The sequence below is a fragment of the Globicephala melas genome, chromosome 13 (genome assembly GCF_963455315.2).
Source record: "Globicephala melas chromosome 13, mGloMel1.2, whole genome shotgun sequence".
NCBI lineage: Eukaryota > Metazoa > Chordata > Mammalia > Artiodactyla > Delphinidae > Globicephala > Globicephala melas.
The window spans coordinates 89720295-89738871 of NC_083326.1; the positions used below are offsets into that span (position 1 = coordinate 89720295).

General features: G+C 41.2%; 1 protein-coding gene across 8 annotated transcripts in view; it reads left to right on the forward strand.

The window, feature by feature from the left end:
• Positions 1-16462, forward strand: part of LOC115855123 (zinc finger protein 10) — a 112676-nt gene extending 96214 nt beyond the window's left edge. For 7 of the 8 annotated variants that reach the window (XM_030859857.2, XM_060283195.1, XM_030859855.2 and 4 more), the window contains one exon: positions 1611-11460. In XM_030859857.2, the coding sequence (XP_030715717.2) occupies positions 1611-4087 (2477 nt within the window). In that variant the 3' untranslated portion in view covers positions 4088-11460. Of the gene's footprint in view, positions 1-1610; positions 11461-12835 lie in introns of those variants that run through there. The other variant, XR_009558623.2, reaches the window with a different exon arrangement.
• Positions 16463-18577: the final 2115 nt, after the last annotated feature.

Below are 18577 nucleotides of genomic sequence, written 5' to 3' on the forward strand. Positions count from 1 at the left end.
TCCCTTGCACCTTGATTTCCTCCTGATTACTTAGTGTGAAGGGTAAAGATTTAATTCTCTTTCATCCTCCTTCCCTCATACTCCCCATGATATACACACTGTCTCTTTCCATACCTCCATCATCCTAATCAAGCTGTTTCATACTTAGATCAGTCTTCAGTTTTTATATCTTTACGACCATGTAATTTCTGTTCACAGGTAAATCATGCAAGTGTACAATGGCTAGTTTTCGTTCATAAATCATTTTTTCTCTTGAGTTGTTTTACTTCCGTGCCCAGTTTTCTGTGTTATCATTAATGTATTTATAATTAATTTAACCCCAGACTCTTCTTCACATGTCTAAATATTCTTTTGGTACATTCAGCTAAATTAGTGATTCTGTCAATTTCATCTTCCTGGTGACATCACTCCCATGTCTTTTGACTTGCTCCAGTGTAAGCTGATTTTTCTCAAGACCTGGTTGTACAGTTTTTAACCTGGAATCTCCTTTCAGATTTTCTTTTCTATTTTTTTGTGTCATCTTTTTTCTTGGTTTGTTTTCATAGTAGTTTCCTGTGAAAGGAACACCTTTCATAGTAGCTTCCTGTGAAAGGGTGCATTTGATATAAAATTTGAGACATGTGCCGCTGAAAATGTTTATACTTTACTCCTGAATGCTCTGTTTTTTCTCTCCTAGCGATGCTAATGAGTAGTCAGATCCATTCTAAATTTTGACCCATTATATGAAACTTTTTTGGTTTTTCTGGAAGCTTTATTAGCTGCTGATTGTCAGCGTTCTGAAACATCTCGATGATGTTTCTTGTGAGTTTATTTTCATCTATTTGGGTATTCAGTGGAACTTTATTCCCAAGAAGACTGTAAACCAATCTGCAGTGGCTCTGCTCTTTCTCCTGAGCTTAGCACAGTGTTTGGCACATAATAGATATTTAACGATTATTCGTCAACTGAAGCTAATGCTCAGAGATCCTTTCCCACCTCTTTATATATATATATTTTTAAATAAATAAATAAATAAATTTATTTATTTTTGGCTGCATTGCATCTTCATTTCTGCACACGGGCTTTCTCTAGTTGTGGCGAGCGGGGGCTACTCTTCCTTATGGTGCGCAGGCTTCTCATTGCAGTAGCTTCTCCTTTTGTGGAGCATGGGCTCTAGGTGCACGGGCTTCAGTAGTTGTGGCACATGGGCTTCAGTAGTTGTGGCTCGTGGGCTTAGTTGCTCTGCAGCATGTGGGATCTTCTTGGACCAGGGCTTGAACCCATGTCCCCTGCATTGGCAGGCGGATTCTTATCCACTGTGCCACCAGGGAAGACCCCACCTCTTTCTGTTTTGCTCATTTCTCTTTTGCTTTCTAAAGAAGGCATTTTGCAAAATTTTGTAACTCAAGACTACCTTTATTGTCAGTTCCCTTTGCCTCATACGTGTTTTGATTTGCTTTGTTTTCCCGAGTGCCCAGGAGTTTGGGTACATTTACACTTGAGATTTTATTTACATTCAGAACTGATATCTGAAACTAAGAAAAACCTCATGATATGGCATTTTTAAGGCAATTTTATGCTATACTAGGATCATGTTACTATTTATAACATATGAGTATTTTCATTTCTAGACGAAGTCTGGGAAATTGATGGTCATATGGAATGGCATAAGGAAAATCAAGGCAAGCTAAGAAGTATGTCAAAAGGCTATCAGTGTACTGCATTTGGAAAACTATGTCTTCTTAGTACAGATTATGTTTCTTCAAGACAAAAACTTCATAAATGTGTCACAAATGGAAAGAGTTTGAAATATAGTACAGATTTCGGTAATAATTTTTCCAGAAAGAATCCTAATGGGTTTCATGCACATAGGGAATCATCCTTCCATTCTAAACATGAGCAAGCTGTTATTGGGATAAAATACTGTGAAAGTAATAAATCTGGAAAAACTGCCAACAGAAAGTCACAGCTCATATGCCAGCAAATACGTATGGGAGGAAAGCCCTTTGAATGCAGTTACTGTGGGAAGGCCTTCAGTAGCAAGTCATACCTTGTGGTGCATCAGCGAACTCATGCAAAAGAAAAACCCTACAAATGTAATGGATGTGGGAAAGACTTCAGCAGCAAGTCCTACCTCATTGTTCATCAGAGAACTCACACAGGAGAGAAACTACATGAATGCAGTGTTTGTCAGAAAACTTTCAGTTTCAATTCACAACTTGTTATACATCAGAGAATTCACACGCGGGAGAATCCCTATGAATGCTGTGAATGTGGGAAAGTCTTCAGTAGGAAAGACCAGCTTGTTTCACACCAGAGAACTCATTTAGGACAGAAACCCTATGGGTGTCATGACTGTGGGAAAGCTTTTGGTTTGAAATCACAACTCATTATACATCAAAGAATTCACACAGGGGAGAAACCCTATGAATGCAGTGATTGTCAGAAAGCTTTTAATACAAAGTCTAACCTCATGGTACATCAGAGAACCCACACGGGGGAGAAACCCTATGGTTGTAGTGAATGTGGGAAAGCCTTTACTTTCAAGTCACAGCTCATTGTACATCAGGGAGCACACACTGGGGTAAAACCCTATGCATGTAATCAGTGTGGAAAAGCGTTCAGTTTGAAGTCACAACTCATTGTACATCAGAGAAGTCACACAGGAGTGAAACCCTATGGATGCATTGAATGTGGGAAAGCTTTTAGGAGCAAGTCCTACCTCATCATACATATGAGGACTCACACAGGAGAGAAACCACATGAGTGCAGTGAATGCGGGAAATCCTTCAGTTTCAATTCACAACTTATTGTACATCAGAGAATTCACACGGGGGAGAATCCGTATGAATGCAGTGAATGTGGAAAAGCCTTCAGTCGGAAATACCAGCTCATTTCACACCAGAGAACTCATGCAGGGGAGAAGCCCTATGAATGCAGTGACTGTGGGAAAACTTTTGGTTTGAAGTCACAGCTCGTGATACATCAGAGAACTCATACAGGAGAGAAACCCTTTGAATGCAGTGAATGTCAGAAAGCCTTTAACACAAAGTCGAATCTTATTGTTCATCAGAGAACCCACACAGGAGAGAAACCCTATGGTTGTAGTGAATGTGGGAAATCCTTTACTTTCAAGTCACAGCTTATTGTACATCAGGGAGCACACAGTGGGGTGAAACCCTATGGGTGTAATCAGTGTGCAAAAGCCTTCAGTTTGAAGTCACAGCTCATTGTACATCAGAGAAGTCACACAGGGTTGAAACCCTATGGATGCATTGAATGTGGGAAAGCTTTTAGGAGCAAGTCCTACCTCATCATACATATGAGGACTCACACAGGAGAGAAACCACATGAATGCAGTGAATGCGGGAAATCCTTCAGTTTCAATTCACAACTTATTGTACATCAGAGAATTCACACGGGGGAGAATCCGTATGAATGCAGTGAATGTGGGAAAGCCTTTAATAGAAAAGATCAGCTCATCTCACATCAGCGAACTCATGCTGGGGAAAAACCTTATGGGTGCAGTGAGTGTGGGAAAGCCTTTAGTAGCAAGTCATACCTCATTATACACATGAGAACTCATTCTGGGGAGAAACCATATGAATGCCACAAATGCGGGAAAGCCTTCATTTGGAAGTCGCTACTCATTGTACACGAGCGCACTCATACAGGGGAAAACCCTTATAAATGCAGTCAATGTGAGAAGTCCTTCAGTGGAAAATTACGGCTCATTGTACATCAGAGAATGCACACAAGAGAGAAGCCCTATGAATGCAACGAATGTGAAAAAGCCTTCATTAGGAAGTCTCAGCTCATTGTACATCAGAGGACTCATTCAGGGGAGAAACCCTATGGATGCAGTGAATGTGGAAAAACCTTCTCTCAGAAATCAATTCTCAGTGCACATCAGAGGACTCATACAGGAGAGAAACCCTGTAAGTGCAGTGAATGTGGGAAGGCCTTTTGTTGGAAGTCACAGCTCATTATGCATCAGAGAACTCACACAGATGAGAAACATACTGGTGAAGTAAATGTAAGAAACTTTCTCTCAAAATTCAAGTCACAGGAATTCCCAGAAAATTTGTACAGGAGAGAAACTCTGTAAATGGAATCATCTCATTGTACACCATGTATATGTGGCATGTGGAACGCTGTTTTTTATACACACAAAAAATATCAGTACATGTGCACAAGGGACTCTATGAATTCAGTGAACCCTGTGAAAGTTCTTAGCAGGAAGTCTTGTAAGTTTGTGCAGGTGAGGAACATTATGAATGAAATGAATGTCAGAAAGCCATTTTTTGATATGCTAACATCCACAAAGAGGAAATTCCATAATGCAAATGAATATAGAATACAGTCCTTTGAAATTCATAGTTTATTAAGAATTAGGATTTTAATGAGAGAAAACATAAATGAATGAATTGCAGGTATCATAAGCTCATACCTTGGAGAAACCATGCTATAAGTTAGGGAAATTCTTCATCTAGAAGGACAAACTTCTAGTAAAAAAAAAAAAAAAAAGAAAAAATATTTGAATGAATGAAGATCTATGAATATTTCAGATGGGGTAAAGCCTCAGCAGGAAGGTTTACTTACTATTATTTTGATTCATTTGGAAAAAAATAATTTCCTTTACAAATTAAGGGAAATTATGTTCCAAATGTTCCAAACTTTTAGGAAACGATTGGAGAAAGTATTCAACTATCAATGATAGGTATGTTCATAGTAGAACATAAAGATTTTTTAATCTGTGTAAATAAATGTAATAATCAGGATAAGAATAAGGATGACATCATAAGACCTGCAGGGATATTTAGGTGTTATCTTCGTTTCTGTACTATAAAATATGTTTTGTGTAGCTTTGCATATTCTTGTGAATGCCACATTTGGTAGATAAATTAGCTAGATGACAATACCATTTTCTAGGGGTTTCTACTCTGCATAGAGGCATTCTTATTTAAAAATACGACTTCTTACTAGAATAATATGGCATTAAAATGCATTTCCATACTTTAAACCTTTTATTTTGTACCCTTTGTAAATGGTCCTGAAAGCTACCTCTTTAGTTACATAATCAATATAGTGCAATATAGTTTCATGTGATTGTGTATCTGCAATCTGTTCTACCTTCTCTGGTTAGAACACCTTGATTTCCTTTAAGAGAATTCACAGTGTATGCAGTCATGATGGGATCATCATTCAAGGTGCCCTGCCAGGAGTTGGCTGAGACAGTTCAGAATATAAATTTTTAATGGACTCCTTAGTACAGAAAATCAAACTTAGCTTTTGTTCTCAGGTAGCATCTTACTGCTAGTATTAATTAGTTCCTTCTATATAGATTACACAGAATAGCTTTAGTTATTGTCCCTTTTTAATCCTAGTTCACTTCTCTGTTAATTTGAACTATCTTGTATCCTCTCAGTACATTTAAGTGATACCTTTAAGTGATGCTGCTGAAATGTGTATGTATAGCTATAGATTCAGGATGGTGAAAAGTCATTCTACCAGTTGCTTACTTACAAAGTCAGTTTTTTCCACAGCCTCACCAATTACCTTATGTGAATGAGCATTAATCTGAAAATTAGGTTACGCTATCTTGGAGGAATATGAGGATTCAAAACTGCAAATATTTCTGAAACACCCACTACTTTGTGCTCTTTACTTCAGTGGGGAATCCCATCTCTTACCCAAAGAAACTGCATCTTCCTTGAAGGACGCAGTCAATGATTTCTGAATCCCAAGTCCTTATGTGTTCAGCTCATTATTATTATCCAATGTCAATAGACCTGGGGTGAAGAATGATGATTTACAGAAGGGAAGAGAAGGCTTGCATAAGGAAAGAATTTCAGATATCTGCTACAGTCTATCCCATAAACCTGGAAAATATGAATATGTATTTTGTCATTGATGTTCCAAGGAAGATATATACACAAAATAAAGAATAAACACATATTCTGTTTCCTACTATCCAGGGTCAATTAGATTTCAAAGGTTCTGTATTGTGTGATGCAAATCCACATTCAGCCTCTCCCAGTAGAAGCCAGAGATGTCAGCATAATGTTGAAGGTATAAATCAAACACTGTGTGAAAGGATAATGATGGATTGGGTCTGATTTTAAATGAAATGGAAAATTTTCCAGATAAATGAAACTTAACAAAAATCAGTAGATGAGCAACCAGTAAAAAACAATAGGAAAGTTAAAAATTGAATTTCTGGCTTGAAAATCTACCTAGTTCCTCTAACTCTGCCCCAGCCCCAGAAAAGAAAGAGGTTCCAGAGACTTTCAGTAATAGTTGATAATTTTCAGGAAAGTTAAAGGAAAGATAATTCTAACATTTTGCAATATTTCACAGGAAGTAGACATTTTGGGGGGAAATGACAAAGTCATTTGTGAACATAGATTTAAAAATTCTAAATGGAATTATAGCAAAAATGCATCTAGTAATGTAGAATTTTTATTTTTTTAAGTCATGACATTATTAAGTGTAGCAGACTGTTAGTAGTGAATCCAATATTTCTTTATTACCAGCAGTATCGTTGTATTTTTCATAATGGTGATGTGCTCAGCTAAAAAGCTGCATTTTTCCATTCTTTTTGTAGCTAAGTGTGATCCTGCTGCTAATTCTGAGTAATGAAATGGACATAGAAGCTACCGAGAGGGATAATGGGAAGGTTTTTCAAAAGGAAAACAAGTGGGGAAAGCCCCCTAGTGTGCTTTCATCTTTTCTTTTTAATATGCAACATGCTGGATGTTTGCAGACTCAGCAGCCATCTTAGAGCCTGAATTCCTCTTGAGGGTGGAAGCTGTCTGCTTGAGTGCAGTAGAGAGATAAGAGTGATGTGGCTCTCTGGTAATGATGGAGCTGCTGTGCCAGCCCTAGACCACCACGTCTGGGCATATTTTTACACAAAAGAGAGATGAACTGTCTTGTTCATGGCATCTTTTCTTTTTTCGTTGGGAGGAGAGTTGGTTCTGTTATGTGCACCTGAACCTGATCCTAATTAAAACTCATTAGGGTGTTTGGAAGATTTAATATTAAAAATTAATCACACTACCAGAAAGAAGCCATATGAGTATCTCAGTATGTGTAGATAAATCATTTGATGGGCTATAATACCCATAGATTATTTTAAAATGTTATTAAATTAGAGATAGAAATTAACTCCTTTAACTTTGCAAGGAGTATGTTCCAAAAACTGACAAATGTCATATTTAATGATAAAACAGTAAATGTATACCTTTAAATTAAGAAAAAGAATGCCCATCAATTTTATTGAGCAATATAATGACAGTTCTAGCCAATATGTGAGAACAGAAAGTTGTAAGGAATTGGGGTTTGGGGCAGAAACAAAAATCGTATTGTTTGCACATGTGATTGTCTATTTAGAAAAACCAAAATAAACTACAGGCAAATATTTAAACTACAGGCTGTAAGGCAAGGAGTTGTTTCGCATAGCTCTGAGAGCTGGCAGCTTGGCTGTGAGCACAAGCAAATCTCTACAATGTCTCCATGCTCAGATTCCAGGCCCTGCTGAGGGAAACATTCTGATTTGCCCTCAAAATATCTGAAGGCAGTTTTGCACTAACTCAACCAAAAGCTTCAACAAAGCTCAGTCAGTTGAAATACAGATCAGATTGATTCAGCCCCACCTTATCTCCCAGCCTAAGAGCTGTCATTAGAAAATATGTACCCTTTTCTGGAAGTAAATATATATTCAAAGAGCAAAGAAAATTATCAGGAATATATAGGTACCTTATATAATGAAAAGCATCATTTTGCCAAAAAGACAATCCTAAATGTGCATGCACTTAACAAGAAAGCTTCAAAATCATGCAAAAACAGAGGTGAAATGAGAAATATACTCTACCATTTTAGTTGGACACTTCAACAGTTACTTCTCAGTAACATAAGTTGGAGACCAAAAATCAGCAAGGCTATAGAAGCACTGAATAATGCCATCAATAAACTAGACCTGGTAGACATGTCTAGAATATCCAACAGCAGAGTATGTATTCTTTTCAATTACATGTGAAGCATTCATCAATACAGGTCATGTACTAAGTCATTAATCTTAACATTTTTAAAATAATTGAAACCTTTCAAAATTTCTTCCATCTATAGTGCAGTTTAACAAGAAACCAATTGCAACAAGAACAGAAAAATCGACAAACACTTGGAAATTAAGCAGCACAATTCTAAGTAATTCATGGCTCCAAGAAATTTCAAGAAAAATATGGGAAATATTTTGAATTATTATATACAACATGTATAAATTAAAATACAACATATCAAATTTTTTGAGATGCAGAAAAAGCAGTGTATAGAGGGAAATTAATGGCACTAAATACTTACATTAGAAAAGAATAAAGGTCTCACATCAATAATCTAAAGTCCTACCTTAAGGAACTAGGAAAAGAAGAGTAAAGCCCAGTGTAAATAGGAATGAAATAGTAAGGATAAGATCAGAAACCAGTGAAACTAAAACAGTGGAAGGGGTAAGCAACACAAAACAAATTGACAACTTTGATGGACTAAATTCTTGAAAGACACAAACCACCAAAGCTTAATATGAAATGGGTAACCTGAATAGTGCTACATTTATTAAAGAAATTAAATTCATAGTTAAAATTCTCCCAAGAAAGAAAAATCCAGGCTCAGATCATTTCACTGGTGATTTCTATCAAACATTTAAGAAAGAAGTAATAGCCATTCTATACTAACTCTTCAAGAAAATAGATGACAAATACTTCTTAACCGATTTTATGAAATCAGTGTCACACTGATTAAAAGAAAAAACTACAATTTCTTAAAAAACTACAAATGTTCTTCATGAACATAGATGTAAAAAGCCTCAATATTAGTTAATTAAATCCAGTAATATATAAAAGGGTAATACATGAAGGCAAATTTGAGTTTATCTTGGGAATACAAAGCTGAGGCTGACTCAATATTCAAAATCCAATCACTAATTCATACCTGACCAACTAAAAAATAAAAATCATATGGTCACATCAACAGGTGTAGTAAAAGCATTTGTTCAAATTCCACAGCACTCATGATAAAAAAAACCTGAGAAAACTGGGAATAGGAAGTAGCTTCCTCAAACTAATAAAGCACATCTGAAAAATGTCTACAGCAGGGATCCCCAACCCCCAGGGGGCACCACAGTACTAGTACTGGTCTGCGGCATGTTAGGAACTGGGTCACACAACAAGAGGTGAGTAGCAGGCGAGTGAGCGTGGCTTCATCTGCTGCTCCCCATCACTCCCCATCAATCGCATTACCTCCTGAAGCATCCCCCCCGCCCCCTGGTCCATGGAAAAATTGTCATGCGTGGAACTGGTCCCTGTTGCCAAAAAGGTTGGGGGCCGCTGGTCTACAATTAATGTCATAATGGTGAAAGAGTGAATAGCTTCCCTTAAGATTGAGGACAAGTCAATTATATCCACTCTCACCACTCTATTTCAGCATTGTACTGGAAGACTTAGCTGACTGCATAAGGCAAGAAAAAGAAATTAAAAAGATACAGATTGGAAAGGAAGAACGACAACTATTCAGAGACAGCATGACTGCCTGCACTCAAACTCCATTTAAAACTTTACACACACACTAAAAAAGCCACCATAACAAGTCAATTTAGCAAGACAGCAAAATATAAAATCAATATTCAAAAATCAGTTCTATTTTTACATACTTGCAATATAAAATGGAAAATTAGGGTTAAAATGCACAGCTATTTATGATAGCACCAAAAACCATGGAATAGTTAAATGTGAGTGACATGAAATGTATGCTGAGAACAACAATGAAGAAGGGAATAATAATGACCTGGACAATGGGAGGAGGTGCCCTGTTAATGGATTGGAAGATTCAATGTCGTTAAAGTGTCAGTGTTCTCCACACGGATTTTTAGACTCAATCCCATTCCAATAAAATTCCCAGGAAGATTTTCTGTGAAAACTGACAAACTGATTCTAAAATTTATGTGGAATAGCAAAGGAACTAGAATACTCACAATTTTGAAAAGGAAAAACAAAGTTGCAAGACATATACTCTTTGATTTCTAGGCCTGTCATTAAGCTACAACAGCTATGACAGTGTGGTATTATGAAAGGACAGACATACAGATTAGTGAAACAGAAGAGACTCCTGACTAAAACTACACACTACATAGTGAACCGATTTTTGTCAAAATTACAAAATCAATTCATTGGAAAGAGAATAGTCTTTACAAAGAAAATGGTGCTGAAACACTTGCACATCTGTTTGAGAAAAATATGTGTCTTGGTCTATACTTACACCATATACAAAAATTAATTTTTTGAGGAATATACTAGAGGTTGAGCTTCCAGCTAAAGGGCTGATGGTGAGCATTTAATATATTTAATTTTACATCTAAGACTAAAATGAGGGTTGAGCAAAGATGAAGAATACTATATAAAGATATTTTCTGGTAAAGTAAGAATATGAAGTGAGCATAAGAAGAAAGAGGGTTGGGGGAAGTAAGATACTGCCATTGATATTAGGAGGAAAGCAAAGGATACCACTTTAACTCTTAGGCTGATAATAACAGATGGAGAAAAGTGGGATTCAGGGCACTATAAGAAGATATAAAAGTAACAACTGGAACAATATGAAGCCTAAATTACAAAAGAAATTATTTGAAAGAACAAAGAACCACACAGAAGAAAAAAGTAAATATAAATAGGTTACACTGAAATGATGGGAGGGGGCCGGAGAAAAACCATTTATGGCAGGTGAATTCCAACTGATAAATGTAGAAGAAATGATGAAATTAGAAAATTGTCATTAGACAGCCACTATAGTAAAGATTGTTTCAGGCAGGAATTAATACTAAAACTTGTAAGCAAAAGTATTATGAGGAACAAATATTAGTCTCAAAGCTCAGATACTTCTTAATTACAAAAACAGTAATGTTAGATTGAGAAATTTCAGAAATTAGGAGATATTTTTACATAAATGATGGTAAAATACAATGGTAAAAAGTGAAGGAAAATGTATAGTTTTAATGTAATAAGAAAAAGGTTGAAAACCAATTATCTAGCCTTCTATTTCAGGAAGCCACAAAAGAAAAGCAAATTAAACTCAGAGAAAGTAGCAGGAAGGCAATAATGGAGAGCAGAAATTGATTAAATAGGAACCAAATGTACAAAAGAGAAATTGCCACTGAAAGTTGATTCTTTGATTAATAAAATTCACTTCTGATCAAGACAAAGCAAGACAGGGAAGCAGCCGCATAGCACAGGGAGATCAGCTCGGTGCTTTGTGACCACCTAGAGGGGTGGGATAGGGAGGATGGGAGGGAGATGCAAGAGGGCAATATGGGGATATATGTATATGTATAGCTGATGCACTTTGATATAAAGCAGAAGCTAACACACCATTGTAAAGCAATTTTACTCCAATAAAGATGTTAAAATAAAATACTGGGAAAAAAAAAAGAAAAAGCAAGAAAGAGGAAAAAAAATACATTGCCAGTATCCAATATGAAATGGGATATCACAACAGATTTTACATGAAAGTAAATAAAGTAAACGTAAAAGAAGGTTATGTAATAGGCAAACACATTTGACAGTTTAGATAGTAAGGACAAATTCCTTAGAAATCACAACTTAAATTCGATAAAAGAAGAAATAAAAAAACAAATCAGTCCTAAATCTATTGAAGAAATTGAATCCAAAATTAAAAACCTTTCCACAAAGAAAGCTTGAAGTCTAGATGTCTTCCCTAGTGAATTCTTCCGAAATGTAAAGAAGAAATAATTCCAATTCTATAAAATTTTCCAGGGAATAGAAAAAGTGAGAGAATGCTTCCCAATACTTTTTTTGAGACCTGCATAACTTTGGTGCCAAAATTCAACAAACACACTAGAAAAAAAGAAAATGTAGACATTTATTTCTCATGAACAGAGATGCAAAAATCCTAAACAATGAATTAACAGATGGAATCTAGTGATATATAAAAATTATATCATGATCAAGTATGGTTTATTGTATCCATGCAAGGATGGTTTAATGTTACAAAAACAAACAAACCCAAAAAACAGGGGATTTCCCTGGTGGTCCAGTGGTTAAGACTCCATGCTTCCAGTGCAGGGGGCACGGGTTTGATCCCTGGTCAGGGAACTAAGATCCCACATGCCGCGTGGTGCAGCTAAAACAAACAAACAAACAAACAACCCACACACACTGAGATCCATCACAGTTACAGAATAAGGGAGAAAAACCAACCCGAGACGCAGAATAAAAGTAAGTGATGAAATTAAACAGGTATTTATAGCAAAAGCTCTTAAATCTAGTAATAGAGAGGAACTTCCTTAATCTGATAAAGCATATTTACAAAAGAAATCTATCACAGACACTTCATGTTGCAGACACATCATGATTTCATTTCAGGTGAAATAATGCTCTCTCCTTGCACATAAGAATAGAAAAAATTACACTATTACTTCTTTAATTCACCATTGGAAAGAAAGAAAGAAAACTTATCCATTCCTATACAATATGTTTATGTACTTAGAAAACCAAAAAAAAAACCCCTGAAGATAAACTGTTAGAATTAAGTAAATTTAGCAAAGTTGCTAGGTAGAATGTCAGTATACAAAAGTCAACTGTATTTCTGTATATTACAAAACAATTAGATAATTGAACTAAAAGTACCATTGACAATAGCATCAAAAATATCGAATGATTAGAAATAAGTCTAAAGAAAGGTGTGAAAAGCCTCTATACAGAAAACTGCAAAATATTGCTTGAAATTTCATAAATGAGATCTATTTTGTATTTGTGGATTGGGAGACTCAATATTGTTCTCAAACATTTCCCAGGGACTTCCAAGTGCAGTGGTTGAGAATCTGCCTGCCAATGCAGGGGACACGGTTTGAGCCCTGATCTGGGGAAATCCCACATGCTGCAGAGCAACTAAGCCCATGCACCACAACTACTGAGCCTGTGCTCTACAGCCCACGGGCCACAACTACTGAGCACGCGTGCCACAACTACTGAAGCCCACGTGCCTAGAACCCGTGTTCCACAAGAGAAACACCACAATGAGAAGCCCGCAGAGCACAACGAAGAGTAGCTCACGCTCGCTGCAACTAGAGAAAGCCCGTGCACAACAACGAAGAACCAAGGCAGCCAAAACTAACTAACTAAATTTATATTTAAAAAAATTCCCAAATTGACCTATAAATTCAGTGCCATCTCAAAGTCCTAGTATATGCATTTTTGTCAAAATTAACGAGCCAATTCTGAAATTCCTGTGAAGATGCAAAGGGTGAAGCATAGCAAAGACAAAGAGGAGGAAAATTGAAGGATACACACTGAATATCGACTTATCCCATGATTAAAATAGTATGGTTTTATGTAAAGCAAGACAAACAGAACAATGGAACAACAGATCAGAGAGCCGAGAAGCAGACCCACACATGTACCATCATCTGATTTAAGACAAAAAGTACCACTGCAATGCAATGGTGAAGACTCTTCAATAAATCAGGTGAATTGGATGTCCTATGGGGTGTGTGTGGGGTTAACACACCCATACCTCGTACCATAAGTTAAAATTATTTCCAGATTAATTGTACACCTAAATGTAAAGGGGGAAAAAATAGACCTTCTAGAAGGTTACATGGGGGGAAATTTGGTAGCATTTGAGAAGGCAGATCAAGTGCAAAAAAGGCAAAGCTAACATTTGGTGACTTAAGTCCAGGGTGGTCACCGTGGGGGGATAGTGACTGGAAACCAGCATGAGAGAGCCTTGAAGCGTGCTGGAAATGGTGAGGACACAGTATCTGCATGTATGGGAAAATCAGAGGTAAACCCTAAAGATCTGTGCACTTTATGTAACTTACAAGGACAGAAAATCAAATTCATCAAGAACTTACACAATGTGCTTTCATTTTCTTGGACTTGTATGTTTGTTCAAGTTTTCACATGTAATATTATGTTAATTTAAAATGCTCTTGGTTAAGTATCTATTTAGGCTTGTTTCAACGACAAAATAGATTGATTTTTTCCAGCTCTTCACAGAGTAGGCAATCAACAGGTCCTGAGAGGATGGATTCCTCAAACGGAGGGACACTCACTCATCTGTGATGTCAGTGTGCAGCCTGGGCCTGGAGTGTAACAAGCATGCTTACTGAGTAACGAGAATGTAGTGCGCAGCGAGACCTCCCTCCTCTCCCACCCTCCGAGTCAGTGTGCTGCTGGGTGACATGAAAACCAACACTTGGGGGCCAGATGGGAGCGGGCTAACCTCAAACCCACCCTCTACCAGTTCTGTGACTAGACCAGTGACTTAACCTCTCTGACGGGCATCTTGTCATATGGGAATGATGGCAAAATACCCACCTCACAGAGTGCCGCATGCTCAGTAAATAGACCCTGGGCTCTGAGTCCCTGTTCCCCCCCTGCACCTGACCTACCACCAGAGGGAACGAAGGTTTGTAGCAGGTGAAGTGGGTCTTGTTTGGGCACAGCACCACTGCCCAGCCACCTTTGAGCCTGAAGCAGAAGGAAAAATCGATAATACTCATCTCATCTTTAAAAAATTTTTTTGAACATTTTCTCTAGCAAAAAAAAAAAACAAAAAAGCATTCCTAGTGCCTCTGGGTCAGTATGTTGGGAGGGTTTTCCTGTGCCCTGCCCCACCTGCATCCGCCATCTTCCAAGAAAGGAAGGACAGCTGAGCCACTCTTTCCAGCTCTTGTTTACGTTCCCTCTGTCCTTCTCATCACTCTACCCAAGACGTCACACATCCCCTCTCTTTTTCTGTCAGGCATCGGTTTCCCAAGGGTGTTCCCCAGACGGCCTGCTCCCCGTAGTTCTGTGAACCCACGAACGGCCCAAAGGACTGGTCTCCCATGGCTACAAGCACCCCAATATACAGACAGATTGGGCTTCGAGAAGGCTTCCTGGGGCAGTGCAGGTGGGCAAGCAGCTCCCTCGGGGGACCTCTGGGAACGAAGGTAATTCCCTGGAGGGAAGAGGGGTTCAGGGTGAAGTAGAGGTTCTTAGCAGGCTGTATCTAGATGGGCTTGCAGCCTTCCGTGGATCAGGGATTTTTAAATATGTGTTCAGCTACTCATTATGGGGGAAAGTACATGAGTGGCCAGGACATTTCTGAAAAGGAGAAGTCCTAAGGGGGAAGTTCCCTTAGGACTAAGGGGGAAGTTCCCAGATTTTGAACGTGTTAAAAGTGAACAACGCCGGTAAGAAACAAAATGGTAAAGAAGAAAGCGCGTGCAGAGTACTGACTCATTTAATGATCTCAAACCAAAGAGGAAAGAGGGCCTGTTATTATTACAAATCATAAACTTTACCAAGAGGAGAGAAGGTACAGGATCAGTACCTTGTCCAAAGTCACACAGCTATTAAGCAATTAAACTGGGAGTCCGCCCCAGGTAGCCTGGGTCCAGAGAGAACAGAAAATCCGGAAATAGCAGGTAAGTATGCCTTAGGGTGCTTTATGTGGCAATGATTGCATTTCAGACTAGTGAGCATGGAAGAGAGAGGCAGCCTCTATTTACAGTGGGTGTTGGATAATTACCTTTTGGCCTACCTTTTGTTGGAAGATCAGACCTCTATTAAAAATGAAGCTTATGGGGCTTACCTGGTGGCGCAGTGGTTGAGAGTCTGCCTGCCGATTCAGGGGACACGGGTTCCTGCCCAGGTCTGGGAAGATCCCACATGCCGCGGAGCTTCTGGGCCCGTGGGCCATGGCTGCTGGGCCTGCGTGTTCGGAGCCTGTGCTCCACAACGGGAGGGGCCGTGGCGTTGAGAGGCCCGCATACTGCAAAAAAAAAAAAAAAAAAAAATGAAGCTTATGAAGAGTTTCCCGATTTAGAATACTTGAAATTATTATGTGCTTACGTTAAGAACGTATGCTTTTGAGTCTGACAGTTCAAGGAGGCCACTTATTGGTTGGAAGTGTTTTAAATGCACTTGGACCTATTTCCTTTTTAGTAACAAGGGAACATAACTCGCTCAGAGGTGGCTTGGGAGGCTCAAATAAGACAATGTGTGTAAACAGTGACTTCTCACCTGGCAGCCAAAAAAAGTAACTGATTTTATAACAATGAACTAGAATCATAAAATTTGTTGAATTACATTTATATTTAATAACGTAGGTACTTGGACATTTTGGTTTCCATTGAGGTTTTAACTTCATTGATGCTTCATGGGTGGAGCGCAACCAGGAATATTCTCACTGAGCACCAGCCGGTCCTGGAGAAAGGGCCTGTGATCACCTTCCCACAACAGGAGGGTTTCCTGCAGCAAATCTCCAATTTCCTCTCTGTTCACCCATATCCGCCTTAGTATACTTGGACGGTGGGGATTGCTTCCCCCAACCCTGTTGTCAATGTTTTTTCTCCCACTTCTTGAAAAGAACCTTAAAACGAGAAAAACAGAAGATTGTCTTTTTATAAAAATTAGGAAACATGGATAAGCAAAAGAAGAAAATTTTAAAGCCAAATAAAAGTAATACAACAATAATTTTGTCACCCGGTGGCAACCAGGGTTTAACGATGTGGCATACATCATTTTGTGTCTGTACTTTTCAAACGGGCTCGTCTCACTCACATTGCTTTGTAACAGCCGTTTTTATTGTACAATGTATCACTAGTCCGGTCAGGAAGCATTCTTTCTCCCGGCAACTACTAATTACCCTCCAGGAGCCCATCCTGTTTCTGAAGTGTGATGTGTTTAGCAATATTCCACCGGACTCTTGGGTCGTTTCCAGATTTTCAAGTGAACAAACGCTGAAATGTTTCTCTTTCTGCCTAAGTCTTTTGCATACGTTCAGGCATGAGCTTTGACGTCAGAGAATTTTTGCCCTGACCACCCTTTCAAAAGCAACTCGAAACCCTCCTGGTCTCCTCTCTAGAGCGCCTTCCGGCTCGCTGTGTGCAACATCTCCGCAAACTAAACTGCACAGGGGAGAGGCCAGACCGTGTCCGAGCCAGGACGGCGGCACTTCAGAGGCTTCCCCCGCGTGGCTGACCAGGGTCACCGAGAACTCGGGTCCCCAGGCCTCCACCGTCGCGAAGGCCTCTCCGCCGCGCGCAGCTGCGCCCCAGGGTCAGGCGGGGGTGGGATCACCGGGGGCCTCCGGCTGGGGCTGCGGGGGCACGGGAGGGGCGGGGGTGTCTGCCCCCCGGGCTACGACCCCAGCCGGGCTTTGTCTCCGCAGAGCTCCAGGGCGGTGGCGTGGGGTTAATCCAGGGTCACAGCTTCCTCCTGCTGCAGGGGCGGGGGTCGTGGCGCCCTCTCCTCCACCCCAGCCCAGGACCCCCAGGACCCCGGCTCTGCTCCTTCTGGGGCCTGAGGACGCGCAGAACCAGGCTGCATGGCGCCTCTGACGCCCCGCCCTCGCCCCCCAACCTGTCGGCTCCCGTGCAGCCCCCCGAATGCCACGGACCCCCGAGAACCTCTCGGCTCCCCAAGAACCACCGGAATGCCCCGAACCCAGGTGGGCGGAACCGCAGGCCCCGGGACTTAGGGGGCGCAGGGCACGGGCGGGGGTCATCGGGCGGGGCCCTTGCAGGGATTGGCGGAGGCCTGGATACTCTGTATCAACCGCGCCTTCCCGCCGCCTCCCCGGACGTGCGGGCGGAGCACGTGCGCGCCGAGCGCGGAAGCGGCCCCGGGCGCCTGGCTGGGGTGTGTTGGTGGCGTGCGGATGAAGGTGAGTGAACGAGGGGGTCGTCCGGGCGACGGTGACTGAGTCCGGCGTCCGGGGCCGGCCGCCGGGGAGGCTTCTCGGGCCCCGCGGGGAGAAGGGCGCCGGGAGAGGTCCGGCGGCGCAGGGCCACGGCCAGACGGAGGTGTCCGGGCAGGACGCAGGGCATAGCCGCCTGCCCCCCGCCCCCTCTGTCCCCGCCGGGCCGGGTCCCCTCAGTGTTCGGGGTGCCCCCCGAACCCACTTCCTTCCCGAACTCCAGGACCCTCTCCATGAGCTCGGCCCTTGGCCTCCTTCCCGCCCTTCCTGGAGCAGCGTGGGGCGGGGCTGTCGGCGCTGGGGGACACCCGGGTCGCTCGAAGGGTGCGGGGTCGCGGGCCTCCTGCCAGTGGCGACGGGAAGAAACGTGGGGCCCCGAGGCAGGAGCCCGTGACGAGGCGCTGAGGCTCGGAAGCGGCGGCGAGAGCGCGTCTCCTGGCGGGCGCCCTGGAAGCCCTGCCGGGAGGAAAGAGCTAGAAGCGGGCCAGACCCTCCGCCGGGAGCGCGGCAGTTCTCTGCAGGTTGTCTCAACCCTTGCGGACGGCGGTTTGGCAGCATCGACTGAAAACGCGCCCTAACCCTCGCCTCCAGGATCCTGTTCCACAGAAGTGAGGTAGTTGTGGACACAGGTCTGCACGTGCTGTTTGAAAAAGCGATCGCCAGCCGCCTCAGCGGCCGCGGCTGGCAAGCTGCCGGCGCCCGTTATGGCCGCGCCTCGCACGGGTGCTTTGCAGGACCCGGCGCAGACCGGGAGTCATGCCTGCGGTGCTGGGCCGACTGAGTATCGCCATAAAAAAAAACTCCCTCTGCTGTTAAAACTTGGTGTCAGTTTGCATAGTTAGACGGT